Source organism: Nestor notabilis, unplaced genomic scaffold (assembly GCF_000696875.1).
Source record: "Nestor notabilis isolate BGI_N333 unplaced genomic scaffold, ASM69687v1 scaffold1876, whole genome shotgun sequence".
NCBI classification, from domain to species: domain Eukaryota; kingdom Metazoa; phylum Chordata; class Aves; order Psittaciformes; family Psittacidae; genus Nestor; species Nestor notabilis.
Window position 1 is genome coordinate 30,150 of NW_009933104.1, and position 18,145 is coordinate 48,294.

At 55.0% G+C, this 18,145-nt stretch overlaps 1 protein-coding gene across 1 annotated transcript in view; it reads left to right on the top strand.

Annotated features, from left to right (window-relative positions):
- Window positions 1-1,912: 1,912 nt before the first annotated feature.
- DRP2 (dystrophin related protein 2) overlaps window positions 1,913-18,145 on the top strand; it is a 16,651-nt gene continuing 418 nt past the window's right edge. The window contains exons 1-20 of the mRNA XM_010016692.1: window positions 1,913-2,020; window positions 6,887-7,020; window positions 7,783-7,939; window positions 8,503-8,623; window positions 9,039-9,307; window positions 9,786-9,932; window positions 10,442-10,520; window positions 11,604-11,664; window positions 12,071-12,132; window positions 12,386-12,460; window positions 13,173-13,374; window positions 13,566-13,651; window positions 14,327-14,484; window positions 14,603-14,769; window positions 15,073-15,184; window positions 15,561-15,697; window positions 15,972-16,037; window positions 16,656-16,721; window positions 17,001-17,144; window positions 17,727-18,031. Coding sequence (XP_010014994.1) covers window positions 1,913-2,020; window positions 6,887-7,020; window positions 7,783-7,939; window positions 8,503-8,623; window positions 9,039-9,307; window positions 9,786-9,932; window positions 10,442-10,520; window positions 11,604-11,664; window positions 12,071-12,132; window positions 12,386-12,460; window positions 13,173-13,374; window positions 13,566-13,651; window positions 14,327-14,484; window positions 14,603-14,769; window positions 15,073-15,184; window positions 15,561-15,697; window positions 15,972-16,037; window positions 16,656-16,721; window positions 17,001-17,144; window positions 17,727-18,031 — 2,656 coding nt within the window. The remainder of the gene's footprint in view (window positions 2,021-6,886; window positions 7,021-7,782; window positions 7,940-8,502; window positions 8,624-9,038; window positions 9,308-9,785; window positions 9,933-10,441; window positions 10,521-11,603; window positions 11,665-12,070; window positions 12,133-12,385; window positions 12,461-13,172; window positions 13,375-13,565; window positions 13,652-14,326; window positions 14,485-14,602; window positions 14,770-15,072; window positions 15,185-15,560; window positions 15,698-15,971; window positions 16,038-16,655; window positions 16,722-17,000; window positions 17,145-17,726; window positions 18,032-18,145) is intronic.

The window sequence follows — 18,145 nt, forward strand, 5'->3', positions numbered from 1 at the left end:
TGGTTGTCTGTCTCTCTCCCACCAAATGTCCTCTTTTGCCCCTGTGTGTGGTGTTGGAGATCAATGGCATTCCTCTGCTGGAGCTTTTGAGTAACTTTTCATGCCCTGGCAATTGTATCTCTGCTAGATTGAGCCTCATCTAGAGGTCATTTAGAGCATTGGGGTCAGCTCAGACCGCGAAGAGCACAAGCATTGGAGGAATAGGACGTGGTGTTACCTGCTGCCAAAGACAGAAATCATCCACTTGGAGTTGCCCCACGAGGCTGGAGGCTTTGAAGACCCTGGAATTTATGACTGCTCATGTACCCTGGTAACCCTGCCTGCACGGGAAAGGAGCAGAGCAAGGGTGCTGCAGTGCACAGTCTGTGATGTTCATTTGTGCCAATGGGCAGGAGGGGAAGGAGAGCAGACCTTGGATTAACAACGTGTTGTTGGGGAGCTCAACACAGGCTGTTCTGCTGGAAAGAGAGAGAATTATGGATGTGCAAACTGCTCAGGGATTAAAAAAGCTCATAACAGGATAAGCTGTGCTCTTAATGTGTGTAATGGAGGGGGAGAGGCAGTGAAAGCTCAGGCAGGGCAGTGAGGGATGGGCAGTATGTACCATGGCCTGAGGCTTTCTCCAGCGTGCCTGCTGACTGTGCAGGACATGCTGCCTGCTCCTGCCCTGCCGGGAACAAGCAGGAAGTTCCTCAGCTGGTCCAAGTGGGTGTGAAGGAGCCAGCGACCTTCTTCCAGCAGTATTTCTCCATGTGTACCTTGGAAGCAGCCCCATCTCCACTCGGATATGAGGTCTGGCTGTGGATCCAGGTGACAGGAGGAAAGCAACCACCAGGTTAGGCAGTGTGTTGGGTAGGAGACAGCACAGTCCCTCAGTACTGCCTCATGACCCATCATGGGCAGTATTCGGAGCATCATTCTTCATTCGCTTATCTGACCTCACATGTGCTGAGCCTGGTTGGGCAAAGCCCTGCATGGTGTTCCCAGCTTTTAGGTCCCCATCCTGCTAGTGCTCAGCTCTTTTCACAGCACTGCCACTGGCCAGACATAGGGTTGTGGGGTTGTGCTTCAGTTCTAGAAATTTGCCAGATTCAGGTAAAAATCTTGCAGCATTTTCTCTGGGCTTTATTTTCTCATGGTTCTCTGTAAAGCTGGGATGACACTGGCAGTGGGATAAATCACTGCTTACTTGATTCAGAATCCAAACACCACAAAAAGCAGCACTGTGACCAAAGGTTGTTTCAGATCCATAGGATAGACAAGGGGCCACAGTTAAGTGGCTTTATGGGTGAGACAATTCTACAAATGGAGTTAAAAAGAGAATTTCATAATGAGTCAAAACTCGTAACAAAGCAGATGATGGTGTGAGATGTGTGTATGGGGACTGTGCAGCTCCAGGCAGTTTTCCTTCTGAACATAAAAGGAAAAAATAATGCGTTTGAAAAAATTGTTTGTTATGTAAATATCTGTTTTGTCTACACATAAGTGGTTGTCCCGGATTAAAAAAGCCCCACAGTACTATAGCAGCTTCTAGGAAGCAAATTAAGTATCTCACCTGAAACCAGGACAGTTGTCACGACAGTGAGATCCTTCCTTCCCCTATTCCTTTAAACCCTGGGTATCTCCTGTAGTTCAAGAAACCCAACCCTTTTAAAACTGCAATGTGGGACTGGCTGACACCAAATCTAATTGCAGCAAATTGTGTAACTGCATGCAAAAAAAGAGTCGGATGTTTAAAGAGATTGCAATGTTAGTACAAATGGATGAAGAAAAAGCATCCTTTAGGCTTTGTGAAGGCAGCTGGGGAGGGGGTCAGCTCCATGAGGAGGTGCAGGCTGACCCTGGGACTCTGACACTGCTTTTCAGGTGCTCGTGCCCAGAGCTGTCTCCATCCCCATGAACATCGGTTCTGATGCAGCCGCTGGTGATGCAGGAATGGCCCTATGCCCTCCCACAATGTCCTGAGTGGCACGTCACGGAGCAGCTACAGCACAGCAGCACTGCCCGTGTGCTGTCTCAGGTAAGAGCTGGGTCTGGGAGCCTTCCTTGCAGTGGTTGCAAGTATATGTGGAGCAAACCGGGGTTCCTGCTCCTGGTGGAAGGGAAAGCTGTCGGCTCCAGCCGCCCGTCTGCTTGCACTTAATGAGAGCGTTGGCTTTCCTCAAGCATTTTGGCTGCAAAGTGTTTCCCAAAGTAGAGAACGAGAGAAAACCTGCAGAGCTGGATTTCAAGCTTCCTTCAAAATAAAGAGGAAGAGGCCACTGTGGCAGCTCTTTTGTACTTGGTTGGGTTTATTCTTTTCCTAGAAGTTTGGAAGAGCACATCAGCTTTTGTCAAAAATGTAGGTTTCTAATTTCCCTGGTTGCAGAGAACAGCTTGGAAATAAGCTCCTGGCAAACGCCGTGTGCAGAGGAGGAATCTGACCTCTTTCTGGTCTAATATCTTGAGGAATGGCGAGTGGGTGCTCACACTGTTGGTCTCCCTCCTCCTTCCCCCTGGGTGTCTGAGCCAGCCCGGGCTCCTCACCAAAGCCAGGCAGAGAGGTGAAGGTCTCTGGGCAGAGTGGAGCGGAACAGAAAGGTGTGATGTGAGTGTCTGCAAAGCTGCCCGAGCTCTGCACATGCTGGTTTAGCACCTTGTTCTTGGTCACCCAGGACAGCAAGGCTGGGGAAATGCTGGAGCATGGCCTCCCCTTTGCTGCCTGTAGCTGTTGCCCCAGGGTACCTCTCACCTGACAACAGACTGATGGATGGAGCCAAAGTTCCCCTTGGGCCCTGGCATTGTTGTTCCTAGGGGGAATGAGGTCCCGGCTTTGCCTCTTTTCCTTCTTCATCGTGCTTCAAACATGAAAAGCAAAGGCTGAGTCAGGGCTCCTCCCTGCTGTGGCTTCCATCAGCATGGACCCATCCTGCCCTGGAGAGCTGGGGTCTGCAGAACTGTCTCTGGAGTGGCTCCAGCATGTAAGGATGAGGCTTGCAACTGGGGGATGCTCTTGGTAGCTGAGCCAGGACTTGCCTGTGTTGAGCAGCTGCTACAGTGCATGGATGGTTAATGAGCAGCCCAGCAGATGAAGCGGGGAAGGAGAGGGGTAGAACAAGATGAGCAAATGCCCTCCTGAGCTGCCTGAGCAGTCCAAGCCTCTACAATGGGGTCAGAGCTCTGTGGGGCTTGCTGGGAGAGGGGAGCTGGGGCAGAACACCCTGTGGGACCCACCACCAAGACAGCACAGGGGAAGGGTGCAAACATCCTCAGCTCAGGTCATATCCAGCACAGGTTTCCCCCAGTCACTGCCTGAGCCTGGCTTTGTGTTGTGTGGGCATCAGTGTGTTGGGTGCTGTGCACCATGTGGCTGCTGGCTCCTGCAATGTTAATGACAGCCCGACTCACTCAAAGGGTCTGCAGTGCCCTCCTGCTCACAAGTGTAGGTGTTGCCAGGAAACAGCCCTCTTCTCTCGTCCTTACTTGTCCTGAAAGCTCCCGGCAGGCTGCAGAAATAGAATCACAGAATGGTTTGGGTTGGAAAGGACCTTAAGATCATCAGTTCCAACTCCCCTGCCATGAGCAGGGACACCAGACGCTAGAACATATCACCCAAGGCTCTGTCCAACCTGACCTTGAACACTGCAGGGATGGAGCATTTATCACTTCTTTGGGCAACCTGTTCCAGTGCCTCAGCACCCTCACAGTAAAGAACTTCTTCCTTATATCCAACCTGAACTTCCCTGTTTAAGTTTAAACCCATTACCCCTTGTCCTACCACTACAGTCCCTAATGAAGAGTCCCTCTCCAGCATCCTTATAGGCCCCCTTCAGATACTGGAAGTTGCTATGAGGTCTCCACGCAGCTTCTCTTCTCCAGGCTGAACGGCCCCAACTTTCTCAGCCTGTCTCCATATGAGAGGTGCTCCAGCCCCTGATCATCCTCGTGGCCTCCTCTGGACTTGCTCCAACAGCTCCATGTCCTTTTTATGTTGAGGACACCAGAACTGGACACAATACTCCAAGTGAGGTCTCACGAGAGCAGAGCAGAGGAGCAGGATCACCTCCTTCGACCTGCTGGTCACACTGCTAGTGATGCAGCCCAACATACTAAGGATCTCATCCTTAGCTGTACCCTGGCCTTGCTGAAGCCTCTTTCCCCAGTCTGGGAGCTGGTTCTCCATCAGTCCAGCCTGGGAGGTGGTGGGAAGAGGAGGCTGGTGCTGGTCCTAGAGGGAGGGAGGGAAGGACAGCAGCAGCCAGATGTGCGGGCAGGGAAGGAGGGGAAGAGAATGAGAGATAGAGGGAGCTTTTGATTCCCTCCGGGTAGGTGGAGGAGAGCATGGAAACAATGCTGGGCGTCAGGACTGTGGGGGGCACAAGGAGCCAGCCCAGAGCCTTCTGGCATAAACAAACTATTTGCACCCCGTCCAGGCAGGCAGAAACATCTGTGCTGGCACCCACTGCTGGGCTGGGGCATGTGTGGGGCAAAGGGGCATCTTTGGCTTCTTGGGTCTCAAGGACATGACTATTTCTCTTCCGGGTAGCCAAAGCTTGCTGGGGACCACTGCCTGGGTACAATGGGTACATTGCTGGTACATTGCCTCTTCTGCTCCAAACACCCCATCTGCCCTGCGTGTGCTCCAGCACCTGAGGACAAGGTCTCTGCTTGTCACCGTCCCAGCTCCACCATCACCTTTGCCATTCCCTTGCGGGGATGGATCTTCCCCAGTTCCCAGAACAACCCACCTGTACAGGGCCAGCTTCCCGCACGGCGCTTTCCCACGCTGGGGTCCCCTACAGACCTCTGCCCCCCTCCTGCTTTGCGGGCAGCAGCGGTGGCACCACCGGGGTTAAGGCAGGTTGGAAGCTGCCGGAATGCCACCAGACAAAGCTGGGATTGAGGCTGGCTGCGAGGCGCTGCCGCCCCCCTCCACATTCCTGGGGGGTCAGTGCTCGGGCTGCTCTGCTGAGCACACGGTGCCCGTCTCCTTCCCTGCCGGGTGCTGCCTGGCAGCACCCGGAGGGGGGGGAGGCGATGCCCGCTCTCCCCAGGAAGCTGAGTGGCCCTGTGGCGGATCTGAGGCTTAGCACAGGTAGATGCGCCTGGAATTGTGTTGAAGAGTGGAGCGGGAATGTGGCTCCGGGCTGCCGGGGCTCTGGGGAAGGGATGGTTAGGGGATGCTGGGAGGGAAAGCCCTGCTTTTCCCCTCTGCTCGCTTGCAGGAGTTTTGTCCTAGGGGAGCAGATGCTTGGCCACTGTCACTGGCTCATCTACTGGGCATGGTCTGCGAGTTGCAGGCTTGGTGGGCTTTTGACTTAAACAAGGCTGGGAGGGCTGCGTTGTGTCTGCTGAGCTGTGCACTTCCATCCAGGTAGAGCTGATCCCTCCTTTGGTAGCCACCGGCATAGAGGGGAGGACTGGAGTGCTGATAGTGCTGTGAGGATAACCTACTTCATGAGGATGCGCCCATGCAGAGTATCGATTTTTCTATGTGCAAGCAGCAGTTTTTGCTTGAGCAGTTTATTATTCATGGCCCCAAGATTCCTGTGAACTCCGTGGGTGATGGTTTTCTCCGTTTCCTTGATGCTCCTGGAGTGGCAGGATGGGGAGGCAGAGAACAGGCTGGTGTTAGGTGGGTTTAGGTGAAGCAAACTTAGAACCAGTCTCAGAGACCATTTGATTTCCCTCTGAGCACTGGTGTGGAGGGGGTATTGGTTTAGCTGTATGGATAAATCCCTTGTCTGGTGGGTTCCTCCTGCCTGTTTTTCTCCTTGGCTTGGCTGGATTTGTCCCCTTGTCTTTTGGACCCCTTGGACAGGACAAGTATCTGCACATTTCCCTTGGAAGAGCTGCTGCTCTTCCCCAGAGGCAGCTGTCCTTCTCTGGCAAAGGGGTGCCTGTTGTACACGCTGTTTAGAAAGTGCTAATGCAGTTAATTATGGTTGATTAATCACCTGGGGATAATTATCACAAATGAGCTCTAGTATCAAAGTAACATTAGATCGAAATGCTGCCGTTTCCCTAACAAAGCCCATCAATGTCTCACTTGTGGAAATGAGACATGTTCCTGTGCTGTGCACGACTAGTTCTTTTGGAGAGGAAATCCCCCCTTACTCGCTGGGTCCTGTGTGAGATGTTGCTTGTCCTGCTGGTGTGTGCTGCTGTTGCCAGCAAGTACAATGTTGTCTTCATTGACATCAAGAGCAGGAGCATGATAGAGTGCTAAAGGCTTAGGAGAGGATTTCTGCCCCATCCTCTGAGGATTTGTTGTCCGGGGATCAGCACCTGGTTTTCCAGGCTGGCTGATGCTCTTCCTTTGTGTGGCTGGGTTAGGATTTGCTGCCATCGGCAGCACTGCCCATTCTGGAGAGGTGTGACAGAGAAGCAGCATCTGGGGAGGAGAAGCAGCATCTCAGAGTTTCTGTGCAGGAAGGAAATATCCTTATGCTTCTGTAGAGGAGCAGGTGGCAGCTTCCAGTACTGGGGATGGTGTAAAAGAGGTTGGCAGGTCCCCTTGGTCCTAGGAACAACAGGACCCACGGTGCTTCCCTTTTCTCCAAAGCACAGCAGCCTGTATGGCATAGAAAGAAATCACTGTGTGCCCTGCAGGGACTGTGACACACAGTGGCCAGCTCTGATTTAATCCCTAGCAGTGAGATAAGTTCATTGCTGGATAACTGAGGAACAGAGATCCTGCAGAGCAGAGATGTGCACTAAGCCCTTCCTTCAACCTTTGCTCTTGGTGCTGCTGGTGCTGGCACTGCATCCTTCCTCCACAGACCCCTCTGGGAGCAGGGCAGGTTGGAAAGCCAGGCAGTGTCAGGACAGGGTAGGTGTCCCCAGGGAAGCACCATAAGCACCGGGCAGTGATCCCTGGATGCAGCCTAGTTCTGTTTCTGCCCAGGTTGAAGCCTCACAGGATGGTGCAGGACCCTCGTGTGTAACCCCCTGGGCTGTGAGCGGTGCCGCTGGGCCCCGGGCCCCTCTGGAGATGAATCTTTGCTGGAACGAGATCAAGAAGAAATCCCACAGCCTGCGGTAAGAGTTCCTGCCCGGAGCAAAGCCCGGGGCTGGCGTGGCCTCCCGGCACTGCCTGCTGCATGTGCTTGGCACGAGGGCTTGAACTTCTTTGCTTGATGCGCCACATCAATTCACAGTGACCTTGGCTTGATTTCCTCTCTTACCCACAGACCTCTGAGTCTTTCTCCTTGCGCTGAAAAGCATCCCCTCCATTTCCACCCATCCCATCCTCTTCTCCCTCCCCTCCTTCACTCCTGCTCTTGCTTTCTGCTGCTTTCTCTGCTGCTGTCTTGCCTCTTTCTTCCCCATTGCCTTACTGCCACCTCCACTGCACTTGTCCCTTTGCTGGGAGCCATTTCCACTGCACAAGGGAACGTGCCCTCCAGACCATCAGAGGTTGCAGCTCCACAGCCAGCACGACGCAGCCTTTAACTGGGGTCTGTTAATTGTCTCCTGCCCCAACACAAGGCTCCTGGAAGCTGCCCAGTCACATAAAAGCTGAGCCAAGCCCCCTGCGCCAGAGCACAGCCCCGACCCACAGGCAAATGCAAAGTCACTGCCCCGGGAATAGCCTTAGTTTCCTCTCTCCAGTGCCTCTGTGCTTCACCCGACCTGGTGGTGCAGTGTCTGTGCTGGCTGAGGGTCATGCACAACCCACGCCGGTCACTGGTGGGGTTCTGTGTGTCACCCCAGCCGCGGTGCTGCGCCTCCCGTCCCCAGGGAACCTGCTCCTCCCCTGTCCATCTCACCACTGTCCTGCTGTCCTCGCTCTCCTGCCAGGGCTCGGCTGGAGGCCTTTTCCGACCACAGCGGGAAGCTGCAGGTGCCTCTCCAGGAGATCATAGACTGGCTGGGGCAGAAGGATGAGGAGCTCTCGGCACAGCTGCCTCTGCGGGGGGACGTTGTCCTGGTGCAGCAGGAGAAGGAGACACATGCGGTACGTGCCCTCACACCTCCCCTGACACCGTTCACTGCTGAGAGGAGCCGCAGGTCCCATGTCACTGGGAGACCCGCATCATGTCACTGCCGATGCCCACAGCCATGAGAGGGCATCCTAAACCAGCCTGTCTCTGAAGCCATCTGCCCCCAGCAGATGTGCTGCTTTGGCGCATCCTGCTGGTCCCCTCCTTGCTCCTCCAGCAGCTAAATAGGAAGGAATGTTTGCGTGATGATACTCTTGCTGCGTAAGGAGAGTCTCCAAGCAGTGCCTATGAAAGTGACATCAATAAAGCAGTTCATTTTGCATAGCCCTGCCTCAACAAACCCTTCTGAGCTCACTGTTCTGCCTCCCCACTCCAGCAAAGCTGCAATCCAGGAGCCACCTTCTTGCATTCCTTCCCCAAACTGCAAAAATACTTCTCTGTTACCTTCTCTCTGTGTCTCCAGTGAGGTTTGGGCCCTGGAGTGAATAAATCACTGCAGCACTTGGTGAGGGGGCAGCAGGGGCACAGCTCTCCAGTTGAACCTGCTGTCTCAGGCTTTCATGTCTCTGCTCTCCAGGCTTTCATGGAAGAAGTGAAGTCTCGGGGACCATACATTTACTCTGTCCTGGAGTCAGCACAGGCTTTCCTTTCCCAGCATCCATTTGAGGAACTAGAAGAACCAACTTCAGAAAGCAAAGGTCTGAGGAGCTCCCTTTTCCTTGTTCTCCCATAGCACAGCTCCTCCTGGGTTGTGCTGAAGAGGATGGAGTGGAAGTGTTTGGTGTGGCACAAAGTGGCACATCAGTGCTCTGCCTCACACCATCCTGCTGTTCCCAGCCTTTGGCAATGGTCAGGCTGGCAGAGAGCAGTGCTTCTGTCCTGGGTGAAGGCAGAGGTTGTTGATGCAGGCTGAGGTGGGGTGTATCTCATTGGGCAATATCAGATATGCTCTGGGGTTGGTTTCTGAGGAGCTGGTGCAGAGATGGTTCCTATTACCACTTGGTTTCCCCCTCTCTTTCCCGTTCCCCTGCTCTCCCTCCATCTCTTGGCCGCTCTCCTTTGGACTGAGCTCTCACTTTTGCTCTGTGTCCCCCTTCTGCTTTGCCTTCACAGATGTGTCCCCCCGGCACCGGATCCAGAACATCAGCCGCTTTGTCTGGAAGCAGGCGAATGTGGCCAGCGAGCTGTGGGAGAAGCTCACATCCCGCTGTGTGGACCAGCACCGACACATCGAACGGACCCTGGAGCAGCTCCTGGAGATTAAAGGGGCCATGGAGGAGCTCAGCACTACACTGGACCAGGCTGAAAGCGTGCATGAAACCTGGGAACCCATTGGGGACCTCTTCATTGACTCCTTGCCAGAGCACATCCAGTCAACCAAGGTACTTCTGGCTCTGAGAAGGCTCCAGCCTTCACCCCAGAGGCGATGAGATGCTGCTTCCCAGGAGGGCAGTGTCACTTCTCCTGACTGCTCGGCCCAATGCAGCCTCGTTACTGTGGGTCTCAGGGGGCAGGTCCTCCCTCTGACAGCTCCCCAGCTTGTGAGGGTGGATTTGTCCCACAATGTCCGAGCAATTGGCTGTGCTGAGCACCTTGTCATGGCACAGACCTCACACAGGTACAGTGGCTCAGCACAGATGAGCTGTTGTCCGTGTTCCACTTCCCATGTGATTTGAGTGATCTCCAGCCTGGCTGGGGTTTGGTTTGGTTTTCCCCGGCTGAGGTACTCTGTGGAGGGTTGGTCAGCAGTGTCCTGACAGCCACTAGCCCACCCTAGCTTGTAGCATAGGATCAGATCCAAGTCCTGATTGTTCACCTGCTTCTTTTCCTTCTTGCCCTGCTCTGGGCATGGGGCTCCAGCTGTTCAAAGAGGAGCTCTCCCCCGTGAAGGATGGGGTGAAAGTGGTCAATGATCTTGCACACCAGCTCGCCATCTCGGATGTCCACCTATCCATGGAGAACTCCCGTACCCTGGAGCAGATCAACACACGCTGGAAGCAGCTGCAGGTGGGAAGGAGTCAGGACCAAGCACTGCAAATAAACCACATGTGGGAGGATGCTGGGGAAGGGTTGTTGCTGCTGAGCTTCAGGGATGATACGTAAGGCTTGGCATAGCAGGGGTGGCATAGCTGGTGTTCCTGGAGGGAGAGCTTCAGTTCAGTGTGAGGAAAGCTGCTGGTAAATCTGTAGAGGTCTTGAGCAGGAAAAGGGAATGGGAGGAACAAGGATGCTGTCTGAGGAGAATCAGGATCTGGTGGGGATGAGTCAGCACCAACTGTGGCTGCTTTGATATCTGTGAAGACATGGGCAGAGGTGAGCTGGAGATGTGGCCTGTGCTGCCTCAGCCTGTGGAGGGGTTGTAGAGGGCTGAGCACATTGGGGAATGCACATACCAAGGCAGGTGAGGAAGGAAGAGGACCTGTGTGCTGTCTGAGTCCATCCACAAGCTTTCCTGAATGGGAGTCCAATCCGGAATGCACGACAGGAATGCCACTGAGTTCTGTCCCACTCTCCAGGCCTCCATAAACGAACGCCTGAAGCAGCTCCAAGATGCCCACCGGGACTTCGGACCAGGCTCCCAGCACTTCCTCTCCTGTACGTGAGCAGATCCCTCTGGCTTCCCACCGTGAGGCTGCCTCTGCAGGGCGGCTCAGCATGGGCTGTGGCAGAGCAGAATGGGGTGCAGAGTCCTGTTGCTGAGCCCAGAGCCACACACACACAGCTAGAAAAGCATCTCCCAGAGTTAGTGTTGTGCTAGCTCACCTTGTGGAACAACGGTGGGACATGAGTGTGGTTCCCCTTCATTGTGCAGCTCTCAGAGGATGCTGGGGCTGTGCTAGCCTCAGAGATTGGGTAGGCAGGGCAACAGGTACCAGAAAAGGGCAGAACCCTATGGTGTTAATCATTTGGAGGCCAAGAATGTGCATGTTAAGGAGGTTTTCATTCACATGGGGAGGCAGAGGGATGCTGTTCCCACAGGTCAGAGCTGCTGATGGCTCTCAGACCTGCAAAGGATGTGCAGCAGATTGTGGAGTCCATCCTTGGAAATGCTGAGCAGTTCAGGGCCTCCAGGTGTCAGTGGGGTTTGTTGGCCTGTGCTTCTCTGCAGGCCATGTCTTCCTATCTGAAAGAAAGAACAGCTCTTCCAGTTGCTGGAATTGATAAGCTGCCTGTGACAAAGAAGAATAGCTGAGGGTGGTAAAAGGGTTTTCATCCTCTAGATAATAAACATAGGGTGGCAGGCAACTGGTATGGGATGAGTCCTCATCTTCCTTAGATGCTGCAGCTGACACACATAGTATGAGTAATGGGAACAGCAGATGCTGTGGGTGCCCAAGCCTGGCCATAACAGGCAGTGCTGCGTGTGCCCAAATCCCACTGGTGACCACAGCATTGCCTTGAGCATCATCAAATCATGAAATGTCTTTTGTTGAGTTCTGAGCTCAGCCACATTCAGAGCCCATCTCAAGAGACGCAAGATGCCTCTAAACAAGACCAGCAGTCTTGTGTCTCTTACAGGTAGCATCTGCTCCAACGCCCCCAGTTGGTGATTTGGAAAGGCAGAGCCTCTTCAGAGGCACCCACCTGCTGACAAGGTCCTGCTGTGCTTTCATCAGAAACAGCATCAGCCTAACGGAGCGTTTGGTTGATTTGGGATCTGTGTCTCTCTTCTTGCAGCCTCTGTCCAGGTCCCCTGGGAGCGAGCCATTTCCCCCAACAAAGTGCCATACTACATCAAGTGAGTGTGCTCCCAGCCCGTGGTGTGCTCTGGCTCAGTGGGAGCAGGAACTGGGGACCAGTTAGGAGCGGGGAGCAGTGAGCAGACTGCTCTGAGCACTGACCTCCAGCGAAGTGTTGCCCCCAGCCTGGCAGAACCAGGCTTTCCCTGCCTGCAGAGATGTTCCGTATGAGGGGGGACAATGGCTGGAAGGAGTGGTGGGGCTGGCAGCAAGTGGGAGCACCCCTATGGGCATCTTCCATGCTGCTGTGGCTGGGGAGTGCTCAGTGGGGTGCAGCAACCCCAGCATCTGCAGGCACTGGGGGACTCTCTCCTAGGGCTGGCCGGGCCCCTTTGGTTATCTACGTAATTAAGCAGCTGCTTAATTCCCAGTTTGACTCTTGGTTTCCTTCTATTTTCCTTCCAGCCACCAGGCCCAGACAACGTGCTGGGACCACCCAAAGATGACGGAGCTGTACCAGACGCTGGGTAAGGAGGCTGAGACAAAGCCATTCAGCGTGGGGTGCTGAGAGAGATCCCCCAAACCCTCCTGCTCCCCTCCGTGGCACAGGGACCCCCAAAGCAATGGGGAGCCACCCCCTGCCAGGCTCTGCCCTTCCTTCTCCCACACACTCTCTGCTTCTGCTGGTGGGGCTGGTGCCTGGGAGCTGCAGCTGCTGTTTATTGCCCTGGAGATCAGGATGTCGAGCTGCAGTTCCATTCTTTTCCTGTGTTATTGCAGCGGATTTGAACAACATCAAGTTCTCGGCGTATCGGACGGCAATGAAACTACGACGGGTACAAAAAGCCTTGAGACGTGAGTGCGGGAAGCATTTCCCTCCTGCTGGGTCTCCCTCGATAAAGGCATTAAACTAAAACAAGCTTTTAACAGCACATCAAAGGCAGGAGCCCATCAAAGGACAGGTAGCTGAGGCGAGAAGCGCAGGGAAGATGAGCCTGTGGCTGGGAAGCTGAGCAAATCCACTGTGCCAGTGCCTTTCTCTGCAGGCTTAGGGTGGAAATGCCCCGAGGTCAGGTGTTAGTCAAAGGTATTTGGGAACAAAGTGGTCCAGTTCAGACTTACAGAGCTGTGGGATCAGGCAGGGGCTCACCCAGGAGCTCCAAGAGAGCCCAGAGAAGCCATGGATGTAACTGAGAGCAGAAACCATCCTCGCTGGCAGGGGCAGAGAGCGCTCCACTAGTTAAAGAGGAGGGAGGGAGCCAGTAAACCTCACTTACACACTGTTGATAAGACTCCAGTTAAAAGGTGTCCCTGCCCATGGGAGGGGGTTGGAACTGGATGAGCTTTAAGGTCCCTTCCAAACCGTTCTATGCCTCTACGTGGGTATTTTGGGAGGAGTTTACAGGTGAGAGAGCAATTCTGGGAGCTGCGCCCATCCTGCCAGCATCTTCCCCACCACAGTGGGTCTTACTCTGCTCAGGGCAGGGCTGCCTCTCCCACATCTTGGTTCTCACCTTTCCCATTTCCCTCTCTGCCTCTGCTCCCTCTGCCCGTGCGTTCTGCGCAGTGGATATGGTGACCCTGACCACAGCCTTGGAAATCTTCAGTGAGCACGACCTGCAGCCCAGTGACCGAGCAATGGACGTGGTGGAGGTCATCCACTGCCTCACCGCCCTCTATGAGAGGCTGGAGGAGGAGCGGGGCATCCTGGTCAATGTGCCTCTCTGTGTGGACATGAGCCTCAACTGGCTGCTCAATGTCTTTGACAGGTACCAGTGTCTCCGCATCCCCCTGCGCTGTGGGGCTGCCATGCTTGGAAGGAAACCCCTGTGCTGCTCTTCCAGCTGGCAGTGCTGCAGAGAGGCCCTGGCACCGGCGAGGTGCATGCTTGCCTTGCTGACCCCCTGCATTCAAACACCTCCAGAACATCAACAAACCTGTGCAATATCTCGCCTTGCAGTGGCCGCAGCGGGAAGATGAGGGCTCTCTCCTTCAAGACAGGCATTGCATGTCTGTGCGGCACAGAGGTCAAGGAGAAGTTTCAGTGTGAGTCCTCTGTCCGCCTCCCCTGGGGTCTGGTGCGGAGTAACCTGGGGAAAGTGCTTTTGTTTCCTGTCATAGCCCTTCTTTGCCCGGAAAAAGCAGAGAAACAGCTTCCTGCAGAGACTAATCTGCTTGCACCACCACCTTTGTCTCCCTTCCTATGCCACCTAAATCAGGAGGCATTTTTGCAAACTGACTGGTGCTGCAGTGATCTTGCTTGCATGGTACTATAAGGAACAGTGCAGAGAAAGCAAACAGGCAACCCTTATCCAGTGCTTCCCAGAAGGAAAACACCTGGGAGTGCATGGCTGGGGTTTCAGACAAATTAAAGGAAGCCCCTTTGCTTGCTGTATTTTAACCATGGTACTTTCTGCCATGGGATACTACAGAGGGCTTAGTACAGGAAGCATCAAGGGGTTAAATAAAGGGATTGGGCAGATTCATAGAGGACAGGCCAGCTGTGGCTCTTAAAGAACTGACGTATGTCATCTCAAGCAGACTCTAAGCTCCTGGTTTTTGGGAGCTGAAAAGGTTATTTAACCATAGATCAGTTTCTCCCTCTTATTTGAGCTCCCTGGCCTGATCCACTCATCCATCCCCAATGCCTGCACCCTGCCCAGTGCACTGGACATCACCCATGTGTCTAACAGGGCTCTGTGTGTGTGTGTCCTGTGGCAGATCTCTTCAGCCAAGTGGCCAATTCCGGGGGGCTGTGTGACCAGCGGCACCTCGGTGTCCTGCTCCATGAGGCCATCCAGGTCCCGCGCCAGCTGGGGGAAGTGGCGGCGTTCGGAGGCAGCAACGTGGAGCCCAGCATCCGCAGCTGCTTCCGCTTCGTGAGTAGAGTGATGTGGTCCGGGATGTCCCCTCTGCAGTAGTTGTGCTGGGGACAGGCTCCAGAGGTGGCGAGGAGCTTGCACCCCAGCACAGCAGCCCCTTCCTCTCCCCTCCCAGAGCAATGGGAAACCCGCCATCGAGGTATCCCAGTTCCTGGAATGGGCCAACCTGGAGCCGCAGTCCATGGTGTGGCTGGCTGTGCTGCACCGGGTCACCATGGCTGAGCAAGTGAAGCACCAGACCAAGTGCTCCGTCTGCCGGCAGTGCCCCATCAAAGGCTTCAGGTAGGGGTTGTGATACCTTGGCCCCCAAGGGAAGCGTGTGGTGTCCTGCAGGATGGGGCTGAATTTGCTCTGTGCTGTTGGGGGGACCTATTGCTCTGCGGCAGCAGTGCTTCAGGCAGGTCAGACAGGGTACCAGCAGAGGGGAAGGAGGATGCTTTTCTGGGGAGTTCAGCCATCAGCACTGTGGGTTCAGTGGGGAGCAAGAGCAAAGCAGAACACCTCTGTCCCCTGCTGACCTCTTGGATCCAAAACGAGGTGATTCTGCTGCCTCCCTGCCTCCCTATGGCCTCTTGGTCTCCCCAGGTATCGGAGCCTGAAGCAGTTCAATGTGGACATCTGCCAGACTTGCTTCCTCACTGGACGAGCCAGCAAGGGCAACAAGCTGCACTACCCCATCATGGAGTACTACACCCCGGTACGGAGCTGGGCTGGTCTTGGCTGAGAGCAGGTCCCCATTGACAGCAGCAGCCTTGTGATGTTTAGGCTGGTGCATCCCCAGAAGTGGATCCCTTTGTATGTTTTTGTTCCCCTCTGCATGCTGAAGGCTGCCTGTATCCCTGCTGTTCTGGGGCTCATGGTGAGCACAGTGGGCACCCACCATTGCTCAGCTTGGCTTGTGCCAAGCCCTATGACAGGGTAACAGAACTGCCATGTGCCCTCCTTGCTTCCTCAGTTGTGTCTGCCTCTTCCTCTACGGAGCTCATGCCCAGCCTGAAGGGAGATCTTCCCTGCTGACCTGTGGTCCCCACTTGTAATGAAGCAGCACTTTGTTAATGTCTGTGCCTCTGCAGACCACATCCAGTGAGAACATGAGAGACTTTGCCACAACGCTGAAGAACAAGTTTCGGTCCAAGCAGTACTTCAGCAAGCACCCGCAGAGAGGTTACCTGCCCGTCCAGTCCGTCCTTGAGGCTGACTTCACCGAGACGTGAGTTGGCTGCACGCCGGGCTGTGTCTTTTGAGCCCATCTGATATGTGGGCTCTGCAGATGGAAGCAGTATCTCAGCTGCAAGACAGGGCTCCCTTGGGAGGGTTGGAGCGGGCACTTGCTCTGGGTGATATGGCACCTAGTTCTTGGCAGAGCAGGGATTTCCGTCTCCCTCTCCAAGCCTGTCCCTGGCTCTTCTCAGCCCAGGTGAGACCAGGGCAGCACCTCCAAGCCCTAGCTCCAAGCCTTGCTGACCAGTGTGCATCTCTTCCAGACCAGCCTCCTCCCCGATGCTGCCACATGCCGATACCCACTCCCGGATCGAGCACTTTGCCAGCAGGTATCACCATGGGCAGTGCTGCCCTGTCAGGGCATGGACCGCGGCTCTGACGGGTGCAGAGGGGCTTCAGGGCAGATGTAATGAGCTCCTGCTACCTGCAGCCCCCTCCATGCTTCCCAGCACACGGGGTTGGCTGCAGTGTGATGGGAAGAGGCAGCTTCAGGGCCAGGCAAACCTGCCTGCTCCACTTTGCTCCTGCCTGGGATGCGGCTGGTGCCACACAATTGGCAGCCAACACCATGCATTTGACAGCAGATGTCTCAGTGTTGAAGCAGCCTCTTTGTACCCTCCTGCTCTTTTCTCAGTATGAGCTGCTGGATGGATTCCTCAGCACCTTGCTCTGCCTGTGTGCTCACCAGTGCTGCTGCCTTGTGCCTCTGCCTTCGGCATGGCTCCAGGCAGTGTGGGGACCTGAGGAGTGCAGGGAGCCTGTAGCTCATGTAGCTCAGGGCACATTCCCACCCTTCTGGTTATGTGCGAGGATGCTGAGCTGGCTGCATGGCAGCAGCTCTTTATTCTGCAGAGAGGAGTCTGGCAGGGGCTGCTGTATGTAAGGTGCGTTAAGCAGACATTCAGGGTGTCTCTCACCGCATCTGAACCCGTTTCTCTTTCCTCCAGGCTTGCAGAGATGGAAAGCCAGAATTGTTCCTTCTTCAGTGACAGCCTGTCCCCTGACGATAGCCTGTGAGTTCTGCCTCCTTTCCCTCCTCCTCCCCTCCTGTTGAATCAGGGCTCCTGTGGCTCCATCCCTGTCTAGCCAGGGCACAGAGATGCTTTACTTCCCAGCTCCTTTGAGCCTGAGGTTCTTGGTCCCCCCTGGCTACCAAAGGGCCGCTTCTGACAGCAGCCAGAACAAGCTCCCATATGAAACCACCTCTCTCCAGGCTGTCCTTTCCCTATGGACACACAAATCCTGCGGGACTGATGTTTCTCACTAAGGTGTTTCTCCACCTACTGCAACAGGGATGAGGACCAGTACCTGCTGCGCCATTCCAGCCCCATCACTGACAGAGAGCCCGGGGGCAGTCAGCAGGTTCCAGGAAGCCTCAGCATGGATGACAAGGGAGAGCTGGAGCGAATCCTGGCCCACTTAGAGGATGAAAACAGGTAGAGGCTTGGGCAGCTCTGAAAGGGGGGGTTATAGCCTAAGGGAAAGGGGTTGGAAAAGCCTGTCAGAGCTCAGAGTGGAGCTGGGGCTGGATGTGGGGATCGGAGGAGCTGGGTGGGCTGGTTTGGAGGGTGTAGAGGCTGAGCCCTAAAACCTTCATTGGGGCACTCAGTGAGGGTGTGCTCTTTGAGGAAGGCAGAAGACCCAAAATGTTCCTGCCCCCATCCCCAGAACCTGTTCCCCTCCTGAACCCCAAACTGGCTGAAGTGAGCCCAGGGCACTGCTGTCTGTCTTCCCTGAGCCCCTCACAAACAGTGGTGGTGCTGCTCTGGACCATACGAGGTGAGGCTCTAGGCAGGGCAGATGACTCCGGGGGAGGTGATGTTTTCCCTGCCCTCGTTCTCAGCCTCTTAGGAAGCAGTTGCATGTCTCTTTGTAAGCGGGATAGAGCTGCAGGAAGGATACCCTGTGGTGCAGGGACAGAGTCCGGGATCATGCAGGTCCTCAAGCTTCACGGCAAAGGCTCCAGGGGCGTGTTGTCTCTGAGGAGAGCAGTGATGCTGAGCGAGGCTATCCCACAGGATCCTCCAGGGAGAGCTGAGACGTTTGAAATGGCAGCACGATGAGGCCGTGGAGTCTCCAACCTTGGCTACAGGCTCCCCCGAATCCATGCAAGACCCATGTAACGATGAGCTCCTGGCGGAAGCACGAATCCTCCGGCAGCACAAGAGCCGCCTGGAGACCCGCATGCAGATCCTGGAGGACCACAACAAGCAGCTGGAGTCCCAGCTGCACCGGCTGAGGGAGCTGCTGCTGCAGGCACTGTCGGAGCAAGGATGCGGGGAAGTCTGCAGGTACTGTCGGAGCAAGGATGCGGGGAAGCCCATCCTTGGGGTGGGTTTTGCCATAACAGCTGGAGCGGTGGCAGAAAGGGATGGTCAGAACTGGGGGAGGACAAGGAGAGAGGGTCGTGACAACCCCCCTTCTCTCTCCAGCCTCC